This window comes from Lacerta agilis, chromosome 14 (genome assembly GCF_009819535.1).
Source record: "Lacerta agilis isolate rLacAgi1 chromosome 14, rLacAgi1.pri, whole genome shotgun sequence".
In the NCBI taxonomy this organism is placed as follows: domain Eukaryota; kingdom Metazoa; phylum Chordata; class Lepidosauria; order Squamata; family Lacertidae; genus Lacerta; species Lacerta agilis.
This window is the reverse complement of record NC_046325.1, coordinates 38,208,449-38,236,328: the sequence shown is the minus strand read 5'-3', so window position 1 is coordinate 38,236,328 and position 27,880 is coordinate 38,208,449. Positions and strand designations below refer to the sequence as shown.

Genomic DNA, 27,880 nt, shown 5'->3' with positions numbered 1-27,880 from the left:
CTAGGGGGGCATTGCTAAAAAAAAAAATGTCAACTTTGTAACCAGAGGTTCAACTGAATAGAATCTGAATCACATGCACCACAAGGCCTATGCAGCCTCAACTTAAGGTGGCTCCCGGCCTGGCTTTTTACAAGCCCCAGCTGACTGCACAACCTGGCCTTTGCAAAGGCCATATAGACAGATACCTTTAGCTTCTGCACCCCTCCTTTGCACACCTGTCAACACAACCACATAGGCATCTTCCACAACAGCTCCGCAGCATAAATCCCTTCTGCAGGGAGGCACCCGTGCGCAAGAAATGCGCTCCGCTCCCCAAAGCGGACCCATGCTCCCTCGCCCTCTTGAATTTCCCCTCTACAAACTGCATCCATGGATAGAACATCACACCTAAATATTTCCAATCTGTACAATGCGCAGCATTTGCACGACCCCCTCCTGACAGCACCACACACGGAGGGATAATTCCCCCACACAGCTTGATGGGCACATGTGCAAACCCACCCCACCACACCCCCAATATATATATGTATCAGATCTGCATCAGAGGGAATGACACATGCCTCTTTGTCAATTTGAGCATAGTTGCACTCCATGGGCGACAACATACGGGAATAAAAAGAGATGGGCTTGGCCTGGGCAGGCCACAGGCCTGGTCGTCCTCTTATATACTTGCTGGGATTGACAAGTCATGTGACTCTTCTTATATACCTGCTGGGATTGACAAATCATGTGACCCTCTTATATACCTGCTGGGATTGACAAGTCATCTGACCCTCACCTGAATCTCATAGCTCTCCAGTAGCTGCCTCTGATCAGTTATCATTTAACTCTTGGGGGAAATAATTAGCATCACACATCATGTGCCTGGAAGTTGCCAAACCAATTAACCAACCAGAAGGATAACTGTTAATAGCACCAGTTTTCCTATAACTTGATATTGCTGCATAGTTTTGATCAACTGTAAAAGCATTTTTAGTTTGCTTTCTGTTGCCACACTGGAACGTTTATCAGTGCCACTTTGTTTTGTATGATACCTTGCAAATGAAGGAAAACAACTTTTCTGTTCCTATATGTTGATAATATAATTTTGGTTACTGAGGACAAACAAGATTGTACAAAAACAACATTGGGTACAGGCCATGCTGTAGTGTAGTGCTTATGCGACTGTGAATAAAAGGTGGCTGGGTTCATTGTCTCAGGGTTTGGGGGGGGGGGAGAGGTGACAAAACTGTTTTCCAATAAGTTTTCCAATTACACTATATTTGGAACTTATGCAGAGGTGGGTGACCAATGATAGCTCAGTTGGAACAGCACAAGACTCTGAATCTCAGGGTTGTGGGTTCGAGCCCCATGTTGGGCAAAAATATTCCTGCATTGTAAGTGGCTGAACTAGGTGACCCTCATGGTCCTTTCTAACTCTACAATTCTTGTAATCTGTGAATCTATGATAAAGGATTTGGAATCCAAGCCTTATGAGAAACGGTTGAGGGAGTTGGGTATGTTTAGCCTGGAGAAGACTTAAATGAGATATGCTAGCCATCTTCAAATATTTGAAGAGTTGTCACATGAAAGATGGAGCAAGCTTGTTTGCTGCTGCTCCAGAACCAACTTAAATGAGATTCCGGCATTGCATGGGGTTTGATAAAGACACCACCCTACAGTTATGTTTGTATTCTCCCACTTAAGGGTTATTATTATTATTATTATTATTGTCACATTCGGGGTTTTCCTGCCTTAAGAGTATATTATTATTATCATTATTATCAGTGCTTGTTTTTTTGCTCAAGAAAATCACCGTTTTATAGTTCAAATCAGGAAAAATAAATACAGTAAATGGACAAAAGTATAAAAATTCACAAAATGTTTAGGGGTATGCGTCCCCCCAGGAAAAAAAGCTCTGATTATTATTAATTCTCCATATCGCCGTTCATCATTATCAGACTTGAAACCTCCCAACTCCTAATACAGTACAGCATTTACAACCAAAGCACAGGCAACCAGTTTGCTTCTCCCCCCCCACCGCCCTCAGCGTGGTTCACGTGTGCTGCGCTTCCGGTTCCCGCCCTGAACAGCGAAGAGATGACTACAAGTCCCAAAGCTCATTGCGGCCGGGAGCCCAATCGCGGCCCGTCTTCGGCTTCTTTTGCGCAGGCGCGGCAGCCGGCGCGGCTGCCCTTCGCCAAGATGGCAGACGACAGTGATACAGCAGTGAGGCGGCCGTCAGGGGAGGAGGAGAACGACCAGCAGCACTGCAGCGACTGCGAGAATGAGGACGAGCACAACTGCAACCGAGGGTGAGCGGCTCTGAGGCGGTCCGGGTCGGGCCTCCACTCTCTGGTATGAGGGGAGCCGCCCTGGGCTGGTACACAACCGGCGGAGGGGGAGGGGAGGCGGTCCGGTGGGAGGTGGAGAGAAGAGGCGGGAAATAAAGTCGGCCCTGCCCACTTTCCCTTGTTGCGGCGCTTGATTGGCTGAGGCGACTGGGCGGTTTCATCCTGAGTGGTTGTTTGGTCTGCCAGTCCGAAAGGGAGATCCGCTGGTTCCTCGCCCGTTGCCGATCAGCGGCGTGACTGCGAAGGCGAAGCGTTTGCCGGGCCTGTTTCGTGTGAGGGATAAGGAGACCCGCCATAGGGACCTAGATATTTGGAGGTTATAGGGTGGGTGTGAAGGAAGTGGGCTGAAAAGCAGGAGCTTGAGGGAAAGTGTAGCCTGGGCGAAGGAGGGACTGGGACGGGTTTTATTGGGTGCTTTTATTGTATAGCAGTGCATGTTATTCTGTAGCTCTAAGCATAAGGTTGGTTCCCCCCCCCCCAAAAAATAAGCTGTTATTGCACAACACGAGTTCCTGTGTTTTTAAACTGCTGGGTGAGGGGCAGAAATACAAGAGTTGCATTTCCACACATACCTTGGCTGGAGATGCAGCTTCTGAATTTCTGCCTCTCACAAAGCTGTTGTTAGAACCTTTGTTGGGGGCAGCCGGATACACTTGACCCGGGCCTTGGAGGGCTAAACCAGTTGGGGGGCACCGCCAGGGACCTGGTTGGCGGTGGGTCAGGGAGTGAAAGTGAAAATGGCAGCTGCAGCCCAAAAGAGAAGTCTGCTGCATTCTTTTTTTTTTTTTTTTTTTAAAAGCATTTCTGCCTATGAATGTACCTTTTTAAGTAGTGCAATTTAACCAATTAAAGTGTACCATTATTAGGGAATATATGAAGTACCAATGGGAAACTATTAGGACCATCTGCTTATATCTTCTTCTTTTTTGTTACTGTCATAAATCACCCTTATTTGAAACCACCCTGCTGCTTTTATGGCAGGGTGTGCTGCACTAAATGCTTTCTCAGTTGCTTTCAGGCCAACATTACAGGATTTGCTCCCAGGATATATCAATCCAGTGCCTTTTTCCTTCAACAAGAATGAAAACAGGGACATGTTATGGACAAGCATTTCTTGGAATATGGCCATTCCTCCTCAATGTCTTCACTCTTGCTGCTAAACTTATTTTTAATCGTTGTACCTACATAGAGAACTATAGAACGTGGGCTCAAAGAGGCCAAGTAGTCATTAGCTGCAATAGCAGTCTCAGAATAAGAACATCTGCACACAAGAGGCTTCCTAGACCTTAGATTTATGTGACTCAACCAGATCAGGACTGGCTAAAACAGTATTTGAGAAATGTACGACAGCTGAGGTGCACACTCTTTTCTGAATTAAAATAAGATGCACACTTTCGTACTTCCGACAATAAAGATAAGGGTGGCCTGCATCAAGGAAGGGGACACGCGTGGCACTGTAGTCTAAACCACTGAGCCTAGGGCTTTCCAATCAAAAGGTTGGCGGTTCGAATCCCCGCGACGGGGTGAGCCGCAGGCCCATCCCCTGTATTCTTGCAGGAAGAACTGTTTTGAGTGTAACTTGCGGTTAAAAAAGGAAAGACCAAGCAGCACTGTGCAGCCTCCCCTGTGTATGGGCTTACAGGAGCATCTGATTATGTAGTTTTGTTTTTTTGATGACCCACTAACACTTCTCTCCTAGTAAATCATTGTGCCAAAGTACATGGTTTGAGAATTACTAGTGTGCGTAGTAATGCCCTTGCCATTGAGGAAGTAAGCCCCATTTACTCACTGGGGCTTTATTCTGAATAGACGTGGATAGGATTCTGCTGTGAGGTGCCTGCATTGTAGACTCCCTAGTACAAACTTGACTTGTTGGCTTTTGGGAAAGGCAGAAAATTTCCTGGGTCACTGCTTCATCTAAAATTGGGGTGGAAAAAATTGGAATCATTGTGCCAAAGCACATTGTTGTTGTTGTTCAGTCGTTCAGTCGTGTCCGACTCTTCGTGACCCCATGGACCAGAGCACGCCAGGCACACCTATCCTTCACTGCCTCTCGCAGTTTGGCCAAACTCATGTTAGTAGCTTCGAGAACACTGTCCAACCATCTCATCCTCTGTCGTCCCCTTCTCCTTGTGCCCTCCATCTTTCCCAACATCAGGGTCTTTTCTAGGGAGTCTTCTCTTCTCGTGAGGTGGCCAAAGTACTGGAGCCTCAACTTCAGGATCTGTCCTTCTAGTGAGCACTCAGGGCTGATTTCTTTGAGAATGGATAGGTTTGATCTCCTTGCAGTCCATGCCAAAGCACATACACTTACACAATTTCTGGCAGCAAAATGCAAAAGAGCTAAGGGGGCTATTTTCATTTACCATAGGCCTGAGTTAGATCCAGATTGTCAAGAAAAAATAATCAGTGTGTTATAAGAGTACATACGGTCAAACCCGCCAGTGTCTTGCTGTGTACTTCTAGTTTTCTTTGATACGCTTCAGGAAAAAGGTTTGCTATGTATAGGGGAAAGCTGTTTTTGCACTCGATGACTTGAAACAGCTCTTCTATATCTAAATAACCCCCAAACATCATCTAAGGAGCTTGCATGTGCTCATTGTGAATGAGCCTCTTAACCATGGTTTGTTTTGAAGACTGAATTGACCCTGTATGTATGAAACATGAGAGCCACTTAAAATTCAGGTGGTGGAAATGTAGCTATTTAATTAGATTAATCTGTTGAGCATGTATTTTCCTGTTAAGATGAACACTTATAGTATTGTTTTATATCTAATTAAATGATTTGTTCTTTCTCCTCTGCTTGGACAGGTAACAAAGCGGCTTGTGCCTATTCGTTGCTACATTTGCTTAGAACTTGGGGGGCGGGGGCAGTATAACAACCCTGTTATGCAAGTACCGGTAGGTGGTTGACAGAGGGAGGAATAAATGCCTTTGAAGCAATAGTTGAATCACTTGGCTCATCTTTCTAGAGGCTTCTTACTTGAAAAGTTGAGTTTTTTTGGGTTCTTTTATCTCAGGGTGGTTCACAAACAAAATCATAATATGTAAAATCAAATTACCGGTAAAAACAATAGCCCAATAAAAAAAACCCCAAAGAGCCACATTTTAAAAGAGTATTGGATGTCAATAAGATCAACCAAAGACCTAGTTAAAAAGGAATGCTTTTGCCTGGTGCCTAAAGGTGTATAATGAAGGCACCAGGTGAACTTCCCTGGGGAGAACATTTCACAGACAGGGAGCCACTGCAGAGAAGGCCTGTTCTCATGTTGCCACCCTCCGGACCTCTCAAGGAGGAGGCACACGAAGGAGGGCCTCAGAAGATGATCTCAGGAACCCGGTACGTTCATATGGGAAGACACAGTCCTTGAGGTATTGTGGTTCTGAGCCATTTAAGGCTTTATAGGTCAAAACCAGCACTTTGAATTGGGCCCGGAAAGTGATTTTTGTTCCTTACTTGATAGGGTAAGTGTTAAGGAAGATTCTGAAAGTGTTTCAGTAAAAACAATACATAGCATGTGTATAGTTTTTTCTAGTTTTAATTGTATTAAAAGCACTTTTTGGTTGTAAGTGCTTTTTAGATGTTAAAGTCACTTACTTTTTAAAATCCTTACAGCACCTCCTGTAAGGTAGGTTTTATTATTCCAAATTTGTAGAGGGGAATGGAAATAGAGGGGCATGCCTAAATCTGTGAATGCATCGGAAAGGGCACATTTGAACCAAGGACTTCTGTTGCTGATGTGGATTGTGATATCACAACATGGGCATGCACTTGAGGCTCTTAAAGCATTGCTTCCATGGCTCCCACTATCTTGTGACCCAATAGTGGGGGCTGCATGGATCTTCTTTGCCCTTCTGTTTCGGGTGGGGTTTTGCTTGTTTGGTTTTGCTTCTTTCAGTAAACTGGAACCATCTGCTCTTGATGGAGGCAGCTGGTTTGCTATGCCCTTGAGTAGTGGTGCACAATGTGACCTAGATCTTGTGGTTTAACTGTCTAGTGGAGGTGAGTTGGCTTGGGAAGGACCCTACTAAAGGTTTAGTGAAGAGCCTTCTAGCATTATGGTTGTCTTTGTCTTGCCAGATCTGGGGCACAAGATACAGCACTGCAGCTGAAGAGTCTGTCTCTTTCTTTTCTCTTAATTCCACTTGGGGCAGTGGGGGAAGGTGTCCAGGTTTTCTTGCACCCCCAAACATCATCTGAGGAGCCTGCATGTGCTCATTGTGAATGAGCCTCATAATTCTTAACCATGATTTGTTTTGAAGACTGAATTGACCCTGTATGTATGAAACATGAGAGCCACTTAAAATTCAGGTGGTGGAAATGTAGCTATTAAATTAGATTGATCTGTTGAGCGTGTATTTTCCTGTTAAGATGAACACTTACAGTACTTGGTCATGGAGTACTTTCTTTTGCCACTGAGAAACATACTGGTAGTATTTTCACTGCTGTCTCAGTAGGATCATTGCTCCTGTACTAACAACCAGTGAGCATCACATTTTTGAGCGTGTGAGCATTTGCAGTGCAGGAGATTTGTGAGATTCTCTGGCAACTGTGACATGAATGGCAATTGTATGTAAAACTTTTATTGTGTGCAAAACTGTGCAGAATGTGATTAGTCTGTGCTAAAATAGATTTATGCTGCAGTCTGATTCTCTGTTTGGTTCCAATGCAATGCTTGATCACACTATGCTGAGATTCCTTAATATCTAGTCCAGACTTATCCCTCTGGTTTCTGAAAAGATTACGTGCTGTAAGTATTAGCTGTAAATTTGCCAAGTAGGACTTAGAAGCATCTACATTTGACGTAGCATGGCTCAGCAGTCAGTGTGAAACACTGGAGCAGAGAAGTCTCGGTTGTGAAGCAGTGAGTGTTACATTGCAAGGATGTAGATTTTAGCTTAACATTAGGGAACTTTATAATCTGAAGAGCCAGTCATCAGGCAACAAGCAACCCAGAGAAGTTGTAGCATAATGGTTTTTACTATAGTTGAAGCCATGCAAACATCTGTCTGGGGTGCTTCAATCATGTCATTGACTGTTTTCCTGTTTTAGAGGAAGTTAGACTCAAAGAATGACTTTCAGACTTTGTTCTAGAGAATCCTGGAATTCCTTAGCAATTTATGCATGATTAATAAAAGGAAATTTATGCTGCCTTAAGTTCCACGATGAAAGAAAGGCGGGATATAAATATACTCAATCAACAAAACAAAATAAACTTCCGTAAAAACAGGTTGTCTGTCAGTGCGCCGTGCAATGTACTACCACAAGGATGAATTGGGGGGTAAAATTTCATACTGAGCAGTAGCAAAGCCCAAGAGGCATGTCTCCATCCCCAGAATCCTTTTCCAGCAGATGGGTCCTGCAGCAGCTCCTTGGTGGCTTCCAATAGGATTTAAAGTTGTGGGAGAAGCTCTTGGACCTAAAGCCAGCTTTTGCTACTTGCTTGGGTTTGCCAGCCATTAACAAAACAGCTTGCACACTAGTTATAGAGAATGCTGTCTGGTTTGTGCACTTGGCTTGTGCAGGGCTGCAGTGAGACTCAGTAGATTTTGCTGACACCCTATGCTGACGGAGAGCACTCCCTTAGAAGATACCCCAAAATCATATGCAACGTACAGAATTTCCTTGACAGCCATGCAAATTCATGTAGGGGGAGATTTTGAACCAGCGTTCCATGGTAGCGTATCGGATGTTTGTGGTGTGGGAGAGTGGGTGCATTGTGGCACAGGGAACTTATTTTAATTTTTATACATTCCTTTTTTTCTGAAAATAAGGCCAATATATTATTTTAATCCACAATAAAAAAAACAGTGATTAAGAAGTGCGACAGATCGCGTGCTAGAGGATTACTTTGCAGCTTAGGAAAAAAAAGTGGATTGCAAAGAGTGCTCAAGCTATTTTGTCTTTGCAGCAGCCACCATTGTGCTAAATTAGACAGGAGTTACAAGCTAAGAGTGTGCGCACGGTGCTATGTGGATAGTCCATAACAGTGTTATAACCTGTCAGTGCTGGTGCAATATTGCCAGGGCTTCTCACACAAGCGGTTCAATAAAGACTCATTAAGGTGGAAAAATTGTGCCGAGGTAAAGTTGCAGAAGACCTGGTAGCCTCCGATAACTTGAGCAAATTAGTCGCAACACATACTGCAGCCAATCCTTCTTTCCCAGTTCCTTGCAAAACTGGAACCAAGAGATACCCTCATTCCCCCACACCACAAGAAGCTACAGATTGTGTGAAGCGCAGACATTTAGTCCATGCAATTTAGTCTGTATAATTTGGGGTTCAAACCTTGCAAGACAGAAGGAGTCAGAGCAGTGGTTTCTTTTGTCCCGTACATCCACTCAGGAGCTAGCTTGAATGAAAGAGTGAGTTTCTCCAAGATATATTGGTCAAAAGACACCACGCAGAAGCAAACTGTGACGTTGGCACCCGGCCCCAGCTCCCTTCAAGCCCTGCTCTTAGCAGTTGATCTGTAAAGTCCCATCAGTCGTGTTTCATTTCTTCCTTAGTGGCTTAAGCCCAGCTGATGACAGTGGGGGTAAAAAGAAGAAAAAGAAACAGAAACGGAAGAAGGAAAAGGCGGATCAAGTTGATTCGGCCCAAGATCAGACAGTAAAGGTAAAAATTAAAAATACTTTGCAACAGGTTGGTCATGTTGAACCATCCTCACATTCTCTTCCACTCCCTGAGCCTCCTGTTATTTTTTGGGTACCCATAAAGTAAAATTAGGAAAGGCTGGGGATCTATGCAGGGAGGAGGAGGAGGAGTTTGGATTTGATATCCCGCTTTTCACTACCCGAAGGAGTCTCAAAGCGGCTAACATTCTCCTTTCCCTTCCTCCCCCACAACAAACACTCTGTGAGGTGAGTGGGGCTGAGAGACTTCAGAGAAGTGTGACTAGCCCAAGGTCACCCAGCAGCTGCATGTGGAGGAGCGGAAACGCGAACCCGAAGTTCTATGGGGACTGGTTGACCTACATTGTTGCATTTACATTTGTTCTGTTTTCAGTGCGGGTAGATGTGGAATGGTGGGGAGGGGGGGTGGGCAGTGTAGGCTTTGAATGTTCAGTGGTTTTAAGGGGCAGCAGGTGAATGTCCTCTCCAAAATTTTAAACTTTAAGGGAGGGGGGAAAGCAGGACGTGGTGGTCAGTTGACTCATTGTGCCTTTGGTGTATTTGCAGGTGACTTTGCCAGCAGAAAGGATGCAGGAGATTCAAAAGGCCATTGAGCTGTTCTCCGTAGGACAAGGGCCTGCCAAGACAATGGAAGAAGCCACCAAACGCAGCTATCAGTTCTGGGACACACAGCCAGTCCCCAAATTAGGTACATAAATTAATGGTGTCTCTTCTCCTTTCCTCTTTTTCCTTATATCTGGCTGGCTTTAAATAGTCTCAAAACGTTGGAGAGATCTTTCCAGCCTGTTACTATGCCAATTAGGGCAATGGTTCAGCAGTCCCCTACATCTTGTGCATTCTCCAAACCTCAAGAAACTGTGTAAATTGTGTGAGTGGTCAAGCTGTGTGATGTTTCAGTCCCAGAAATAGGATTGCAGGTAGGTTGGGTAATCGGGGAATGTAGGCCCTTGCAGCAATGCTGTGGATGGCATCTGACTAGTTCTCTTGGACAGAAGTATATGGGACCTGGAAGAATTTGGGGTCTGGAGGCTGGAATCGCCCAGGAAACTGTGCTAACACATGTGGAGGGCTAGGAAGGTCCCTTTGGTAATTATTTGTCATGCATGGCAGCAATCCTCTCTTTCTCCACCCATTCTCAGGAGAAGTAGTGAACACTCACGGACCCGTTGAACCAGACAAGGACAACATCCGTCAGGAGCCCTACACTTTGCCTCAGGGTTTTATGTGGGATGCTCTGGACTTGGGGGATCGAGGTGTGGTGAGTAGGGATGCAGCGGAACTAACCATCCTAGAAGGTTCTCCTCTAAACCATCTCCACCAACCTACCCCATTGCTACCATAGTGTCCAGTTGTTCCATCTCAGGATTCTGACCACTTGCATTTTAAGGCTTTCTACACCTTTGCTAGATTTCTCTTCTTTCCCTGTCCATTCCATGTTTGGCTTTTCTTCTGGCATCTTAATTTTGACCATGCCGCTGTTCCTCTTTCTTTCCCTTCACTCAGGAATTCCTCCTGAAAACCTGCTAGGTTTTTGGGGGGTGGGGTGGGTAAAGTTTGTTTTAGGATTAATCTCATAGCTTTAAGCTTGGCTGGCTGGCTGGCTTGAGTCAACTGGATCTCCTTGTGCATCTCTGCATTGTTCTGCCTTGTCCACTTCTCTTCATTTTGCCCTTGTTTGTGCCATAGTTTTTCCGTGTGGCCCAAAACCTTTCCTGCTGATCATGTAGAGCATACCAGCACTTTTAAGAGTCAATTATTATTGACACGTTTACCTTTTAAAAATGCTATTATTGATATAAGCATTTACAGATATCATTTAAAACATGCGCACAGTTTCATAACACTTTGGTTTTTTGTAACATTGATCTGATCTTTTAAAAACTAGTCCTCTGTTATTGGTTTGAGACTCAAGACTACACTTGTACGTAATGCTCAACCGTGGTTTGATGTTACGTGGATGAGTTGTAGCAAGCCTGAGCAAAGCATTGGGCTTTGCAGTCTCCCCTCTCTTGCCACTATGCAGCCAGGGAAAGGACTTGTACAGAGATGGGTTTTGCTTTCCAAAAAAGGTTAGCAACTTCCTGTCATATGAATCGGGAATCCTGGCTGAAAACAAACTGGTTAGTTAAACAAGCAGATTACATAACCCTTGTCTTGAAGATGGATTGTTTTGAAACTTTCCACGAGTTTGGTTTCGCTGTCAACAAGTTACAGCTTGTTGTGTTACACAGACAAAAAACTGTAGCTTAAAACAAAATCTCTTCAAAGATCACTCCCCTCCAGCTGCTAAATCACAGTTGAGCATTGTGTGGGGACGCAGCATTTTTGTCCCAGTCTCATTTTTAAAAAAATGTTCGGTACATTGCAGCCAAGACACACCTGTGCCATTAAACTCTTAAACTACTTCAAGTCATTGTATAGCAATTTTTGTTGTGTCAGTACCTCACAGGGTAGTTGTTAGGGGAGGTCCTTAAAGTTCTTCTACAGGTACGTGATTGATAGGATATAGACTACAAGTAGAAGTTGAAATCAGGTCTTCCCCAGTCTATGTCTAAAGCTATTTTAGTGTGCTGGTAGTTTTCCGTGCAGTGGCTCTCTAATAATTCTCGCCACAAGTGTCATTTCGGATAACTCTGTTCTCTTAAGAGGCAGCTTTGCTTCCTTAAGCAGATTATGCTTTTCTCTCTTGGTTTCTTCAGCTCAAAGAGCTGTACACTCTCCTGAATGAGAACTATGTGGAAGATGATGACAACATGTTCCGGTTTGATTATTCACCAGAGTTCCTCCTGTGGTGAGTTAAGGATCCGTCTGAATTTCTCTGCGGTGGTCTCCATCTGTAAAAAACCAATACATGAAAATCAAAACTGCCTCTTAATGCTGAAATAACTAAAATATTGACCCAAGTGCTTGGGTTCATATTGACCCGAAGTCTTGACTTGCCTAACATGGGTCACTGCTACCCCATATGTAAATCCCCCTTTTCCAAGGGCCAGGGGGCACCTGATAGCTCAATTGGCTAGAGCGTGGTTCTGATAGGGTTCTATCCCCATATGGGGCCACCTGCATATTCCTGCATTGCAGGGGGTTGGATGATGAGCCTCAGGGTCCCTTCCAACTCTATGATTCTATGCCTGCTTCTGTTCTGATAGTTTCAGTTGGAAACAATAGAAACAGGGAACATAGGAAATGTGGGTACATATGTGTGGAATAAGCTGGAACTCAGTCAGCCACTGAGTCAATATGGTGATAGATGAAGAGACTTTCTATCCAAAGGGCACTTATTGCCATTCCAAGACAATTCTGCAGCCTCTGCAATTTATACAAATTAAGCATGCTTGGGTCATTTGTTCTCCTGCGCTGGCATGCAGTCCGCCATCTCCTGGCCACTAAGAGTCTTGTTTTCTTCTTCCCCAGCTACCCCAGTTCTGAAATTTTACTGGGCATATATACTGCCAAGCCTATCTGTAAAGCCCTGAAACTTGCAGCTGGACTTTTTTCATTGTGACAATCTGCCTTTACAGTCGTATCTTGGAAGTTGAATGGAATCCATTCCAGAAGTCTGTTTGACTTCTAAAACGTTCAAAAACCAAAGTGCAGCTTATGTTTGGCTGCAGCCAATCGGAAGCCCTGTCAGACGTTCGGCTTCCAACGTCACTTCTGGGTTTGCGGCATTCGGGAGCCAAAACATTCAGGAACTAAGCTGTTTGAAAACCAAGGTATGACTATACCTCGGTAGATGGGACCTGTGACCCTCCAGATGTTGCTGGACTCTTAATATCCATCACAGAATTATAGAGTTGCAGAGTTGGAAAGGATCACGAGGGTCATACAGGAAACTTTTGCGCACCATAGGGCTCGAACCCACAACCTGAGATATATCTGACCATTGGCCATGCTGGTGGGACTGATGGGAGTTGGAGTCCCACAGCATCTCAAGGGCCACGGTTTCCCCATCACCTGCTTTATACTGCCATGCTAAATGTATCTGCCATTTCAGTATTATCTGACCGGACTGCAAGGCCTCTTGAAGAGGTTTCCCCTGGGCTTATTACTTGGCAAAGCCCCCTGCGCTTCAGTAGTGATCTCATGTGGGCTCTTGAATCAAGATGTCTTTGATGAGACCCTGTGTTTCTTTCAGGGCTTTGCGTCCCCCAGGCTGGCTGCCCCAGTGGCACTGTGGTGTGAGAGTCATTTCCAGCAAGAAGCTGGTTGGCTTCATTAGTGCTATCCCGGCTGCTATACACATATATGACACGTAAGTCAAGCCACACTCTTCTGTCTCTCCCCTTGACTTTGGATGCCCTTTGTGGATTAAAGAAAATGTTTTAATTTGAGCAGGAGCTCAGGCCTGGAGCTATTTTTCACTGTCCCGGCTCTTTAACCTTTCAAATGTGCAGATGACCTTTGGGCATGTGCAGAGTGCTTTTTAAAAATTTTGTGCTGCAGAAAAGCCGTATGGAACAAGTCAACCAGGCATGAACCCCAACACCTCTCGTGTTAAAAATTATGCAGCTGCTGGGATCTTATGCGGCTCTGCAGGCTTTTATAACAACAGGATGTGGGTGAGGTAGAATATTGACTGAATAGTATTGCCTGAAAACAGCCCAGTAAATTGGTGTATGTGCAAAGGAATGGTGTGTGGGGTGGCGAATAACTCAGGGCAGTGTCATTTTTGGAGTGGGGAGAAGAGACGATAGGGACTTCATTGTGGATATGAGTCTTAATAAATCCAGGACAGTCTTTCTTGCTCTCCTTCAGATTGCTTTTCAAAATGTGATGGAGAAACTGTTCTTCAGAGTTGTTTTTTTCCCCTCCTCTCTTCCTCTGAAGGGAAAAGAAGATGGTAGAAATAAACTTCCTCTGTGTGCACAAGAAACTGCGTTCCAAGCGGGTGGCCCCTGTGCTGATCCGGGAGATCACCCGACGGGTCCACTTGGAGGGGATTTTCCAGGCTGTTTACACTGCCGGTGTGGTACTGCCAAAGCCTGTTGGTACCTGTAGGTGAGTGTAATTTCATTTCAATTATTGAATTTATATACAGCCCTATACCCGGTGGTCTCAGGGCAGTTCACAAAAAACATCACAGTATGGGATGTTGATTAGGTTAAGCAAAGGCCTTGTTAAAAAGGAACGGTTTTGCCTGGCACCTAAAGGTGTATAGTGAAGGCGCCAGGTGAACTTCCCTGGGGAGAGCATTCCACAGACGGGGAGCCACTGCAGAGAAGGCCCGTTCTCGTGTTACCACCCCCCGGACCTCTTGTGGAGGAGGCATATGAAGGAGGGCCTCAGAAGATGATCTCATGGTCCGGGTAGGTTCATATGGAAAAAGGCAGTCCTTCAGGTATTGCGGTCCTGAGCCATTTAAGGCTTTATAGGTCAAAACCAGCACTTTGAATTGGGCCCGGAAACTAATCAGTAGCCAGTGCAGTCAGACCAGGACTAGTGTAATATGCTCAAACCGTCTTGTTCTGGTGAGCAACCTGGCCACTGAATTCTGCACCAGCTGAAGTTTCCGAACAGTCTTCAGAGGCAGCTCTACGTATAATGCATTGCAGTAATTAATCTTGAGGTTACCAGAGCATGGACAACAGTAGTTAGGCTATCCCTGTCCAGATAGGGGCATAGCTGGGCCACCAGCCGAAGCTGATGGAAGGTGCTCTGGGTCACTGAGGCCACCTGAGCCCCAAGTGTCAAGGTGTCTTACATCGGATTTACTTTTGTCTGAGTTCCACAGTTCTTTCCCTGATGTCGTCTCTCCAATAGCATCCTGTCTTTTGCCAAACCTGTCAAACGCAGTTTCGAGTCTCCTCTTTCCATGATACTTGTGCTGCAGCTGTGACAGGCAAGGGAGATCCTAGAAGTATCACCACTGCCCAGAGAGCAGGGCTCCATCTCTAACCCCTGACTGACTGGATAACAGGGGGTAGAGGGATGCTGGGATTTTTTTTTTTTTATAATTTTTGCAGTACATTTTTGATTACATTTTGTACATTTATAACAATCTTACCAATATAACACAGTAATCCATATAAAACATCCATATACATATTCATATACACATGGTATGTTAATAAATTATCAATTTTGCTTTTCTTATATACTGCCTTTTTCCATTTCTTATTCCCGTATTGATTTCTTATCAAAAATGTGTATTTTATTACTGGAATGGGAACTTACAAGAAGAACAGGTTAAAGAAGTAATGATCAAATGGGGACAGGATTTTGGATATGCGATTACAGTAGACCAATGGGAAAATCTCTGGAGAACAGACATTAACTTCACCGCATGTACTATCATTAAAGAAAACATTATGAAAATGTTTTACAGGTGGTATTTAACGCCTGTAAAACTGGCAAAAAATATATACAGGTGAAACTTGAAAATTAGAATATCGTGGAAAGGTTCATTTCTTTCAGTAATTCAACTTAAAAGGTGAAACTAATATATGAGATAGACTCATGACATGCAAAGCGAGATATGTCAAGCCTTTATTTGTTATAATTGTGATGATTATGGCGTACTGCTGGTGAGAACCCCAAAATAACAATGTCAACTTTGGGGTTTTCATCAGTGTACACCATAATCACCACAATTATAACAAACAAAGGCTTGACATATCTCGCTTTGCATGTCATGAGTCTATCTCATATATTAAACTTCAGTAGCTAATGAAAACAATTGCTTACATAAATGGATTTTTCCACGTTACTCTAATTTTTGAGTTTCACCTGTAAGTCAACATCAAATTTGTGTTGGAGATGCAAAGTATCTGAAGGGACATTATATCATGTCTGGTGGGGATGCAGTAAAATTATTTGGGGGGGGGCAATTATACACAAAGAGTTTTTAAAAAATGTTCAGAAAAACAATAAGAAACTGGAAGCGTTTCTTTTAGGAATTATAACAAATGATATCCCTAGAAACATGAAGAAAATCTTTTTATATGCAACAGCTGCCGCTAGATTATTAGTAACAAAAAATTGGAAATCAGAAGTGGTCCCAACAGAAGAGTGGCAAAATATATATATATTTTTTTAATGATTGAATTGGCAAGAATGACGGCAACAATTAGAATGCAATCCAATCAAAATCTCAAGGAAGAATGGAGATGTGTAGACGAATATATGAATAAAAGAAGCACGAATAAGAATTTATTGATATGTATAGATTGAGCTCATAAAGTTAAGCTAGACCAAGTTACGCTATGAAATTATATAAAAATGAATGATTGTAAATTAAGATATAGAAACATAATCTCAATATGATGATGATATAAAATTAATAAGGAAGTCACACACGGGTGGAGGGAAGACACGCTGGGATATAAATATTAATTGGGCTTTCCTGCAAGAAGAATTTCTGCCATTGTTCTGGCAAGATGATTGATTGATTTGTGTGTATGTGTGTGTGTGTGTGTGTAGCTTTCTGGGCCTAGGAGTAAAACATACCTCCACTTTTAGGTGATACTGAGTTAGGCCTTGTTGGCAGGATTCGAGTTACTAAGGCTTCTGTGGAGGAAGGATGGGATCCAAGTGGGATGTTTAACCAGGTAGGCTCCTCTTTCTGGCAGGTACTGGCACCGGTCCCTGAATCCGCGCAAGCTGATTGAAGTAAAGTTTTCCCACCTGAGCAGGAACATGACTATGCAACGCACCATGAAGCTCTATCGGCTTCCGGAGGTCTGTGATGGGCAGGGCAGTAACCTCAGTGGGGCCTTTGTGTAAGAATCTTTCAAGCCGAGATTGTATATTTGCCACACTTTTCCTCACGCAAGCGAGGCAAGGAGTCTGAGAGCATGCGGGGACCCCAACCTTTCCGCGCTATTTCCCCACGCCTCACAAGTTCCATGTACAGTCGTACCTTGGTTCTCGAACTTCATCCGTTCCAGGAGTCCGTTTGACTCCCGAAACCGTTCGAAAACCAAGGTGTGGCTTCCGATTGGCTGCAGGAGTTTCCTGCAGTCAAGTGGAAGCTGCGTCGGATCTCCGGCTTCCGAAAAACGTTTGCAAACCGGAACACTTCCAGGTTTGCGGGATTCAGGAGCCAAGACGTACGAGTACCATGGCTTTCGAGAACCAAGGTACGACTGTACAGAACTTCACACTGGGTCCAAACCAGATTACATTTCAATGAGGAGTACCTTGTGAGCTGAGGCCTGAGCGGTACCCCTTGAGGTCAGAAAAGCTTTCCTTCTCACCCCGAACGCATCTGAGCATGAGTTTCTTTCTTAGGTTCTCCCCTGCCCTGTTCTCCTTCCTCAGTATCATCAGAGATTATTCTGCATCTAGAGCACCAGTCCCAAACCTTTCCAAGGACACACCGGGGTCCCGCGAGAGAAATACTCCCGAGCCTCAAATAAATAATTACAGGCTCCTCTGAGCCCAGCTCACCCATCTGCAGAGAAGATTGCCAGCTGCATCTCTGCGCAAGGTGTTGTCTTGGCCTTGCCTCCTCCTAATCATCCTCTTCCATGGGTAGATAATTCCACAACATCTTTGCATCAGAATGTGATGGCAGCATTCAGTCCCCCTTGTCGCACAGGGACCACAGAAGGTTTGCTTTTTTGGTCTCTGGAGAAGGCAGTGCTCTGGGCTTGTTTCCTTCAAAATCTGAAGGCACACACCGCAGAAGCATGATTCACAGAGGAGGCAAACTCTCCTGTGTGGGGAGTTCTCTCTTATACTGTGAAAAGGCTTCTTTGTAGAGTATAAGGGTGAGCCATGCCTTCTTTTTAATTTGGGAGAAAAACTAGCATCGGCCACCAGAAATATTGGAAATGCAGGTCAAGAGCCAAGATGGTGGGGTGATATGATTATGTGCCCCCTCCCCCACCAGCATTTTAAAGGAATTTTCCCCAGCATCAGATTGGCTACTAACACAGAGTGGGGGGGGGGTGCTTCCCTTTCCCCTCACTTGGAGTATATGTCTTGTTTTCTTGAGACACTAGCTCCAGATGCACCTGCTTTCTGTCCTCATGCCCCAACTATAATGTGAATTGTATTTAGGTTGCCTGGTAAGAAGCTAGAAGATGGGTGGTCCTACCCTTGGACGGGTATTTAGACAGCCTTTGACCCTTTCCTGATTCTCTGGCTGTAAATATTCTGATTCCAGAGTCTATCAGATGTGGTTTGTTGTGTCAAAGCATATTTGCTTGAAGTCGGGACGTAAAGAGGGTTCACCTTTTTTAACTGGGAGAGCATCAGGTCTCCATAAGTTGAGCTGAGCTCTGTGCTGGTGTTTGCGGCTGCCATGTGGAGTTGCTGGGCAAGTTCATGGCTGTTCCCTGTGCTGATCGGGTGATTTTTGCTACAGTTAAAAAAAAACAACCCAGATGTGATAGAGGGAAATCCTCCAATTTGCAAGTGGCCCTGGCACACAGGGAATTGAGCACTCCTTGGTATCCGTCGCTGGGTGGCAACCATGCCATGTGAACCACCTTAAATAACACAGGCACATCTTTTGAGGTTACCCATTATATCAAAATTGCAACAGTGATTTCCAGAAAACAAAGTTCCAGTGTGAATCTGGGCAACTCTGCACTAGCACCACGTTTTGGGTTGTCGTAGTGCCCATTACTTCTCCCTGCCAGTGGGCAGCAAACTAGCACAGAATCTGATCTGGTAAGTGTGTTTAGAGGAGTCCCCCCCAATGCCCTTAAATGCACTTGGTCCCCCAAGAAAGCCTTATATGGCTGCTTCTTAATTCTCTGGATCTCATGCATACACCCTCCACAATTGTCCTCTTATCTAGCCACTTCCCTTCTGTGCCTGGGCAATACAATTTGCTCAATATAATATTCCTTTCAGTCTGAGCCTTCCCAGAACCAACACAAAAGTGCTTTCACTGGCCAGGACCGTAATCTCCAGCCACAGGATTATGCATGTAGAAGGCTCATCCATGTAGCTTCCTCCTTTGGGCACCCTTCGCATAGGTTTGCTTGGCACAGAAACTGTGCAGCACAGGCACTGCATTGCACAGCTGCCACAGCAGGAGGAGCCATAGAACAGGGCTGTGCAGTCTCATAAGATTTCTCTGCGGGGGTCAACTTGGAGGGAGGATGCCCAGCAGCGCCTCATCGCAGAAGGGGAGCGAAACAACAACCCCCGAACAATTTTTAGAACAAATTGCTTAGAAACTGTTGGAAAAGGACGTGGTAGTAAAGGGCACCTGTGGATCTAGTTTATCGGGTTTCAAACTTTCTCCCTTCAGGGCATATGCTGCTGCCTTTTGCCCAATCAGATTCTTATTGCCCACCTTGTCTATGGTGAATGGCAGTGACTTCCCAGGATGTCATGCAGGAGTCCCTTCCCTAGAGATTGAACACTGGGCATCTTGGCGGGTATCCAGCTAAGCTTCCATCAGCATAGACCCCTTAAAATTAATGCGCACAACTAAAGTTAGGTCCATTAATTTCAGTGGTTGTCCTTGCAGTAAAACATAGTTGGAAACCACCCTTGTCACTGAGCCACAGCCCATCCTCCAGCAGTCCTGAGGGTACAGTCTGCAAACCACCAGTCTAGCTGTGAAGCCCTTCCTTCACTGTCAGCCAGGATCTCTGGTCCCCCAATGCCTTTCTAAGCAAACGCTTTTCCTCTTACTCTTCCCCCAGACTCCAAAGACCCCAGGGCTGCGGCCGATGGAGCAGAGAGACATCCCTGCTGTGCACAAACTTCTGGCTGAGTATCTGAAGCTGTTCAACTTGACCCCTGTCATGAATGAGGATGAGGTGGAGCACTGGTTTCTACCCCAGCCCAACATCATAGACACATTTGTAGTTGAGGTGAGGAGCGCTTTCTTCTCTGTCACTTCACAGGCAATGAGCAGAGGGCAGGGAGAAGGGAGAAGGGGTTTGGGAGTTCTGCAGATTCTGTCTCCCCTGTCCTGCTGTTTATGAAGTAGGACAAATTGCATGCAGGTGGGCAGATTTAGATAACGAGATGCACAATAATAATAATAAAAAATTGGTGTCACATCTTATGACCTTACCCCACAGACAGAATCAAGATTCTTAAATACAGTCTTACCTTGGAAGTCGAACTTTTTGGCTCCCAAACATTGCAAACCCGGAAGTGATTGTTCTGGTTTGCGAATGTTCTTTGGAACCTGAACGTCTGTCGTGGCTTCCAGTTGGCTGCAGGAGCTTTCTGCAGCCAATCGGAAGCTGCGCCTTGGTTCCCGGATGTTTTGGAAATCGAATGGACTTGCAGAACAGATTCTGTTTGACTTGCAAGGTACCACTGCACATGTTTTTAAGTACAGGAAAAGCCATACTCCTTTGGCATAAAAACAGCCCTGAACATCTGTGTGAAGTGAATATATGAAGGGCATTGCTGTACTTGCAGTCAAATTTAACAGATTTTTTCATGCATTCAAGCTGAATAAGGTGTTAGAATGGATTTTGCTCTTGTAGACTGCTGGTGGGAGGGAATGCCAGTTTTAATGCTCCCCCACATAGAAGAATATCCTTGTAAATCACTGACTCCCAAACTTATTTTCCCATAGACCACTTGAAAATTGCTGAGGGGCAGCTAATGATTTTTCTTCCTGTTGCAGCAATTGCAATGTGCTTGATGCTGCATAATTGTATTTTTAGTGCTTCATTTTTGTCTGATGTATTTTATTGTATAGGCAACCCCCACCCCCACCCCATTTACGTGTTTTCAGTATGTGTGAGACCGCACACACATGTATTTGCCACACCTAGAAGTGACCCACAAATGTCATGAGAAGAGGCAGGGCAGGGGCAGAACATGATGTTTGCAGGCTTTTCCAATGGTGTTTCAAATATACGCAATTTCACTTAAATGTGCAGTGCCTGTGTAAATGGGGGTGGGGGTGTGCCTGTATTACAGTTTGAACTCCACAGAATTCAAATTGCATTACAGTAAATTGCAATATAAGAAACAAAAAAAGCATTTAAAATACAATTAAAAACCAGCACCAATATTTCATGCGCTTTCTTCAGCCACAAATACACAGGCATGCTGCAGGCCCCCTGAATGAAGCTTATGGACCACCGGTTTGGGACCGCTGCTGTAAATTCAAAAGCAACAAGTATTCCCACGTCAGTGGAGAGGTTCAGTCCATTCCTTGCTGTGCTAGGTTTCTGCATGGCTTTTCCCCACCCGCAGTCTGAAGTTCTGTCCATTAAGAGTCATTGCCATCTTAATTCCCAATCCATTTTGTTTAATAATATTGTAATTGGAGAGAAGGGAGGAATATCGGATCTTCTCGCCCTGCTAAGTTGGAGAGGGCAGGCGCGGAGGCAGATGAAGCCAACTTGCTTCCCCCACAGCTGAAGACTGACTGAATGTTCCCAGAGTCTGGGGGATTTAATTCTAAAATGTATCTCACTGTTTACTGCAGAACACCGATGGGGAGGTGACCGACTTCCTGAGTTTCTACACCCTTCCCTCCACTATTATGAATCATCCAACCCACAAGAGCTTGAAGGCAGCCTATTCATTCTACAACGTTCACACCAAGACACCACTTCTCGACCTCATGAATGATGCCCTTATATTGGCTAAGATGGTAAGCTGCGCTCTCTCTTTAGGTTATTTCCTCAATGTAACATTTAGGGAAATGTGCTAAAAACAATCTTGTTTATCAGAGCCCAGTATATATATAAAGGAGACCCGAGGAGCAGTACAGAATTGATAGTCTTGAATATCTGAGTTACAGGTTTTTTTAAAGCAACGTTCTCGCTCTCATGTCACTTGAGGGCAAAAAACTGGCCTATTTTTTTTCTGGATGCTAAGGAATGACAAAGCATACAAATAAGCCTAATGTCTCTCCCTGCCATACCTCTTTGTGCAGAGGGGCTTTGATGTTTTCAATGCACTGGATCTCATGGAGAACAAGACCTTCCTGGAGAAGCTGAAATTTGGGATTGGAGATGGAAATCTGCAGTATTATCTCTACAATTGGAAATGCCCCAGCATGGGGCCAGAGAAGGTAGGTGACCATTGCTATAGAGCAAGGACGTCCAACTCCTAAGAGACTGTGATCTACTCACGGGGGAAAAAACAGGGGAGTTCAGGTCATATTTGTTGACCTTTTTTTAGGAAGGAGGAGAGTCCCATTTTTTAGGGGTTCAGGTCAAAGTTGTTGACACTCCCGTTTTTGGAGAGAAAAGGAACAAATTTTAGTAAAGGGGAATGGGGGGAAACCACTCACCTAAAAATTGCAAAGGAAACAATCTGCCTCTCAGCGAAAACTCCGTCTTCCGTTCCAGCGATCATGCGTGAATGGAGGACGGGGAAAGGGGGCTCTTAGACCAAAAATAAGGAAAAGGAGCCAGTCCAGTGATCGACCGCGATCGACCAGAAGCTCCTGGGGATCTGCTAGTCGATACCGATCGACCTGTTGGACATCCCTGCTATGGAGTGTCTTTGGAAGGCCTGTCTCTGAATAGGCAAATGACCTGAAAGAAGGGTGACTCCACACCTTCCAAAATTGAGTCGTGAAGCATTGAATGACCAGGTTTGCATGTAATGCTAAGAACTTGGTGTGAACAACCAGACCGAAGATCACAACTGCAGTGCTCCCCTTTTCATCCTGGGCTACCCAGGGCTAAGACCTTAGCAACATGCCCGAACCTGGCCTTGTGGTTTTGCTCGCTTCAGACAAAACACAAGTTGTTCTTGCTTTTCCGCTTGGGGTTTATGTGGAAAAGGCATGCCACATGTCCTAGTTTGGATAATAACAAATCATGACTTAGCCCTGGATAACGCAAGTAGCAGCGGGACCCAAGGGAGAACCACTGTGGCTAGGATCTTTCGTTCAGGAACCCATCTGTCTGCTAAACCATGGTTTGGATTAGATTTACGGCCAATGGTTCACTGGTGGAGAATGTGGTGCTTGCTGTTTTTTGGCCAAAGACCAAACAGACAAGTCCCAAGTCCTTTTACTTCAGGACCTGAAAGAGCTTTCTGCTTAAATACTTCAGGAACAGATTTGACCTGGGGTGAGGTTTCAAGTAGTTGGTTGATTATTTGATTTTAATTAATTACTTTATATATAGTAAAAATCTTGATAAGCGGTATACAGAAAACTGAAGCAACAACAGCCAACTTCAAATATTTCAAAAATGCCCAGTTACATATAAAAATGTTACACAGATGCAGAGTTACTAATACTCTATATAGAAATCAATATCAATTTACTTTCCTTTGGGCACACCCTCCCTCTCAGCCTCTGGGTTCTTACCCAGGGTCCAAAAAGTTGGAAATAAGTTTTTCTTTACTATTCTGTTTTTCGTTTGTAGCATTTCTTTGCATATAAATCAGTTTACTATAATACATACTGGTATATAGGAAGGTGGGTGGGCAATATTTGGAATGCTCTCCCCAGGGAGCTTTGCCTGGTGCCTTCGTTATGGATCTTTAGGTGCCAGGCAAAAATATTCATCTTCTCCCAGGTCTTTGGCTAATTAAATAATATATGGCCTTTTAAACTGTGAGGGGGGCATTATTGGGTGGGGGTTGTTACTGTGCTATGTATTTTTATATTTTAGAAGACACCTGAGAGCAGCCCTGTATTAGGTTTTTAATGATTGATGTTTTTAGTTACGCTATAAGCCACCCAGAGTGGCTGAGGAAACCCAGCCAGATGGGCAGGTGGTAACAGCAGCAGCAGCAGCAGCAGCAGTAGTATTGTAAATTGCCCTGTCATCCTCAGATGAAAGGCAGTACAGAAATTTAATTAATAATAATAATATTAAGACAACAGATTGTGGCTTGCCCAAGGTCAGGCTGCGAGACTCGTGGACTAGGCTGGGTTCTCTATGTCCTAATCTGATACCATGACCCTTAACAACCCGCACAAAATCACTGGCTCAAATACCCAGCCCCTGGCCCTTTGCTGTCTCTCCATATGCTTTCTGTTGCTTCTGTCCCAGGAGTCCCAACTCTCCGTTTCTGTCCCATCTTCCAATAAAACTTCAGATGCAAAGGTTCCAAAACACGCAGAACTAGCCCTTGGAGTTTTATAGAGGTGCACAGAGAGATGCTGAATTTGCAGGAGTCGTCTGTTTGGCACATGGAAGAGTTGGCCCTGGTAATGTCTCAGAGTCCCTTCAGCATAGCGGTGATGAATTTGAAAGAAGCACAATCTCAAGGGCTTGAAATTTAGCTGCAGTCCTCCACAATTCTAAAAGAATCTTGAGTGTGCACAGACGCTAGTAGCAAGGGTAAGGAAACTATGCACATTTCCAATGTATCCTCATGCTGCCACCCTGGTCGATAAAATTTAAATCATCCCATTTATAGATGGAATCGAACCGAGACTCGTTTTCTCCTCCTCCTCCATTGAATTTATATACCACCCTATGCCCGGGGGTCTCAGGGCGGTGCACAGAATAAAATCAAGATCTAAAACCACAAAATACCTAATAAAAATAAAAACAACAACCCAATAGCACCCCCCTGAACAGAAAAACACATTTTAAAAGGGCATAGGATGTAAATTGGATCAACCAAATGCCTGGTTAAAAAGGAACGTTTTTGCCTGGCGCCTAAAGGTATATAGTGAAGGCGCCAGGCGAACTTCCCAGGGGAGAGCATTCCACAGACGGGAAGCCACTGCAGAGAAGGCCCTTTCTCGTGTTACCACCCTCCAGACCTCTCGAGGAGGGGGCACACGGAGGAATGCCTCAGAAGATGATCTCAGGGTCCGGGTAGGTTCATATGGCAAGAGGCGGTCCTTGAGGTATTGCAGTCCTGTGCCGTTTTAAGGCTTTATGGGTCAAAACCTGCACTTTGAATTTGATAGCCAGTGCAGTCAGACCAGGATCGGTGTAATACGCTCAAACCATCTTGTTCTGGTGAGCAACCTGGCCACTGAATTCTGCACCAGCTGAAGTTTCTGAACCGTCTTCAGAGGCAGCCCTACGTATAACACATTACAGTACACAGACGCATCTATGCGCTTCTTGGTCCTCGCCACTGTAACTGTTGGGGCACAAGGCCTCTTTTGTGCAACTGGACAGCTTGCACCCATCCACGAAGAAACAAAAGTTCTCAACCTTTCCTAACCCTTCCCCTTTATGCCGGTTATTTCCATAGGTTGGCCTGGTGCTGCAGTAACCAGTAATCTCTGGAGAAGTGCTGGCAAAGCCGCTGAAGACGGGCTAGAGTGGAACTCCTGGCCGTTGCCGTTCAGATGTCTATGGAAGTGCAACCCTCCTGCGGAGGAGCTGGCGACCCCCTACACTGGCCATGCGGACCGTCCACTGACACTTCTGATGATTGTACCATGCGCCACGGAGTGCGCCGACATGTTAGCATCAGCACTTGGCCTCCCCTCCCCACCCCTCCCCACCCCGTACAACCACGATCAAGGGAATGTAACTGCTGAGAAACTAGCTCACAATTGGCATATATTGGAGTTAACGGGTGAATAATAATAAAAAATATATATTCTATACTTTAACCATGTTTGCTGTTCAGCGGAACTGGGACTGGAGCCACGGGGTTGCTTAACTTTCTGTTGCAGAAATAGAGCGTTGAAAATGTCCCAGATTGTCCCACCCATCACCAGCAAAATTAGTATTGTGTGGTGCATCACAACACCCAGCTATATCCAGTGTTTCTCTGTGACATCCAAAGCACAATTGAGCTTCAGTGTGAGTTTTCTCTGGTGTGGTTGCCCTAGGCTGGTGCTAGTTAATGATGTTGGGGTTGTTGTTTTTTTAAAGCCAATTTTCTGCCTTGTGCATGCAGCAAAGGGCTAACGTGCTTAATACTCCTATTCGGCTTTTCTTTTGGAAAGAAATAAAGGGCTAATTTAGTGACTATGGGGCTGTCGCAGAACTGAACTCTTGTGGGATGGCATATGTAGCTGTCCAATCCCTCCCGTCCTGGACTTGGCGCTAAGGTTTGTCGCTGCAACACTTGAATCTCCAAACTGTTAACAGCCTGTGCCTTTTGGCTCTTAAGATCCATGTTGCCCATGCCTTGCTTTATGGGAGCAGTTCTTCATTTCCCCCCTCCAAGAGATGGGAGTTATTTGGGGCTTGCGATGTCTTGGAACTACAGCTCCACCCCATCTCTGTTTTCCTACAACAGAAGCGAACGCACTGCCCGTTTGTTGACCTTTCCTGAGCTGCAACGTCTCCCTCCTGCTTAAGTCAACTGACAGTCCGCTTGTACTGCCCAGCCCTGAAAAGAACATTTTTTTGTGCTCCCTTCTGTGAGAATCTGCTGATATTATGAGGAACTTTCCTGGCAGTTGTGCCTGTTGCCTGTCTGCATAAACCCATGAGAATTTCATTCAAGCTACCATGGAAATGGCTATCTGTAACTTTGCCAATGAATACTTGCAACGGGAGACAGACCATATTACGTTGCTGGTGTATCTGTTACAGCAAGGTTATTTTACTTCCTGAAGTTGGGAAGATCAGGCCTTCAGTCGAGGGCTTCTACTCAGTGACCTCTTTCAAGGAAGAGGTTTTCCAGTTTCCCAGTGAAAATGTGACCCAACACTAAGGAGATAGGTCTTTCTACAACCCACCCTTGCTGTCCGTCTTCCAAAATCAACAGATTTGCTATCTGTGCAGTGAACAAGATGGATGGGCCTGTCTTACATGGGGCTCTCCCAAGTTTTGCTACGGTGGGAAACACCATCAGGGAAATAGGCTTTTCAAAAGGTCTCCATATCTGCAAGGCGTTGGAAGTCATCTGCTGGAAAACTAGGATGGCTGAAAAGAAGCTGGGGCCATGAAGAAGAAGAGCAGGAGGGAGGCATTGGCCTCCCATGAATTAAAGAGGTGTCACTTGGATCTGTGAAAACCCACCAGTGGCGTTTGTGGTGGGAGACAGCCACTCTTCTTCCAAGGTCTTGAGCCGAGATCCTAGGAAGGTTGTACCTCTTATCGTAGCCAAGCCAGTGGCTTTTATGTTGTTGTTTTTTTAAAATATACCATTTAATATAAAAAATTATAAGAAATTCGCATTAAAAAATACAACACAATTCAGTTAAATTTGCTAAGAACTGGCTAAAAAAATGCAACTATCCCAAATAAAAATAAGCAGTGTACACAAGGGGAAAGGGTCAAGAGTTTGAACAGGCTTAGGAAAACTTGAGTTTTTAAGAGGCATTTAGAAGTCGCCATGGTCCCCGCCTCACTGATTTACAGAGGGAAGGCACTGCAGAGGATGGCCTGCTTCCCCATTGCCAGCAAGGGTTCTCCTTGGAATATCTTGCAGGTCAGTTTGGTTTTCATTGAAGGAGATGCTCTGCTACCGGTAGCTATCCTGGTTTTGTGTTGTTTAGGGTTTCAAATGTTAACAACGAAACCTGTAGTTTAGGCTGGGAAAACCTGTGTCTACATCCTTGGGATGGGGAATCTGTCACCTTGCAGATGTTGACTGCAACTCCCACCATCCCTAACCACTTACCATGCTGCCAGGGGCTGATGCGGGTTGGGAATCCAACATTAACTGGGGACACCACAGGTTTGCCTCCCCTAATCTAGCCCATATCCCGTCAGACTGAATATCCATATAGAAAACTAGCATACATAGGGGAGAAGGCTGGACTGCAACCGATCTTCCTCATCTCTAGCTTCTTTGTATGGTGGAGCATCCATTTCGGTGAGAGACTACCCGTTCTCTGAAATGGTACAATCCAGACACATTTACCTCTTGAGTGAAAACTGGGCCCCAAGTGCGGTTCCTTCCACTGCTGGGCAGAATTACCTGGATAATCTGTTGCAAAAGATGTATATCTCATTCCTTACTTTGCCGATGGCTTTCTACCCAAGCATTGTATTTTGGAAACCGACCCTCCTTCGTGAAGACTGATTCATAAAGACGTAACGGTTTCAAAACGCGTTTGTAGGAAGAGGAAATCCCCCTTAAGCTAGAAACCAGCGATTGTGCAATTCTTCGTGTCGTAGGCTGGCAAC

At 44.9% G+C, this 27,880-nt stretch overlaps 1 protein-coding gene across 2 annotated transcripts; it reads left to right on the top strand.

The window, feature by feature from the left end:
* The first annotated feature begins 2,143 nt into the window (after positions 1-2,143).
* On the top strand, positions 2,144-25,404 carry NMT1 (N-myristoyltransferase 1). Of its 2 annotated transcripts, XM_033169356.1 has the most exons (12): positions 2,144-2,294; positions 8,844-8,952; positions 9,516-9,657; positions 10,109-10,227; positions 11,669-11,760; positions 13,108-13,224; positions 13,800-13,970; positions 16,541-16,649; positions 19,580-19,750; positions 21,337-21,504; positions 21,790-21,927; positions 25,038-25,404. In XM_033169356.1, the coding sequence occupies exons 1-12, from the start codon at positions 2,185-2,187 to the stop codon at positions 25,056-25,058; spliced, it is 1,467 nt and encodes a 488-aa protein (XP_033025247.1). In that variant the 5' UTR covers positions 2,144-2,184; the 3' UTR covers positions 25,059-25,404. The 2 variants fall into 2 exon arrangements, with proteins under 2 accessions (XP_033025247.1, XP_033025248.1); XM_033169357.1 differs by lacking the exon at positions 21,790-21,927.
* Positions 25,405-27,880: the final 2,476 nt, after the last annotated feature.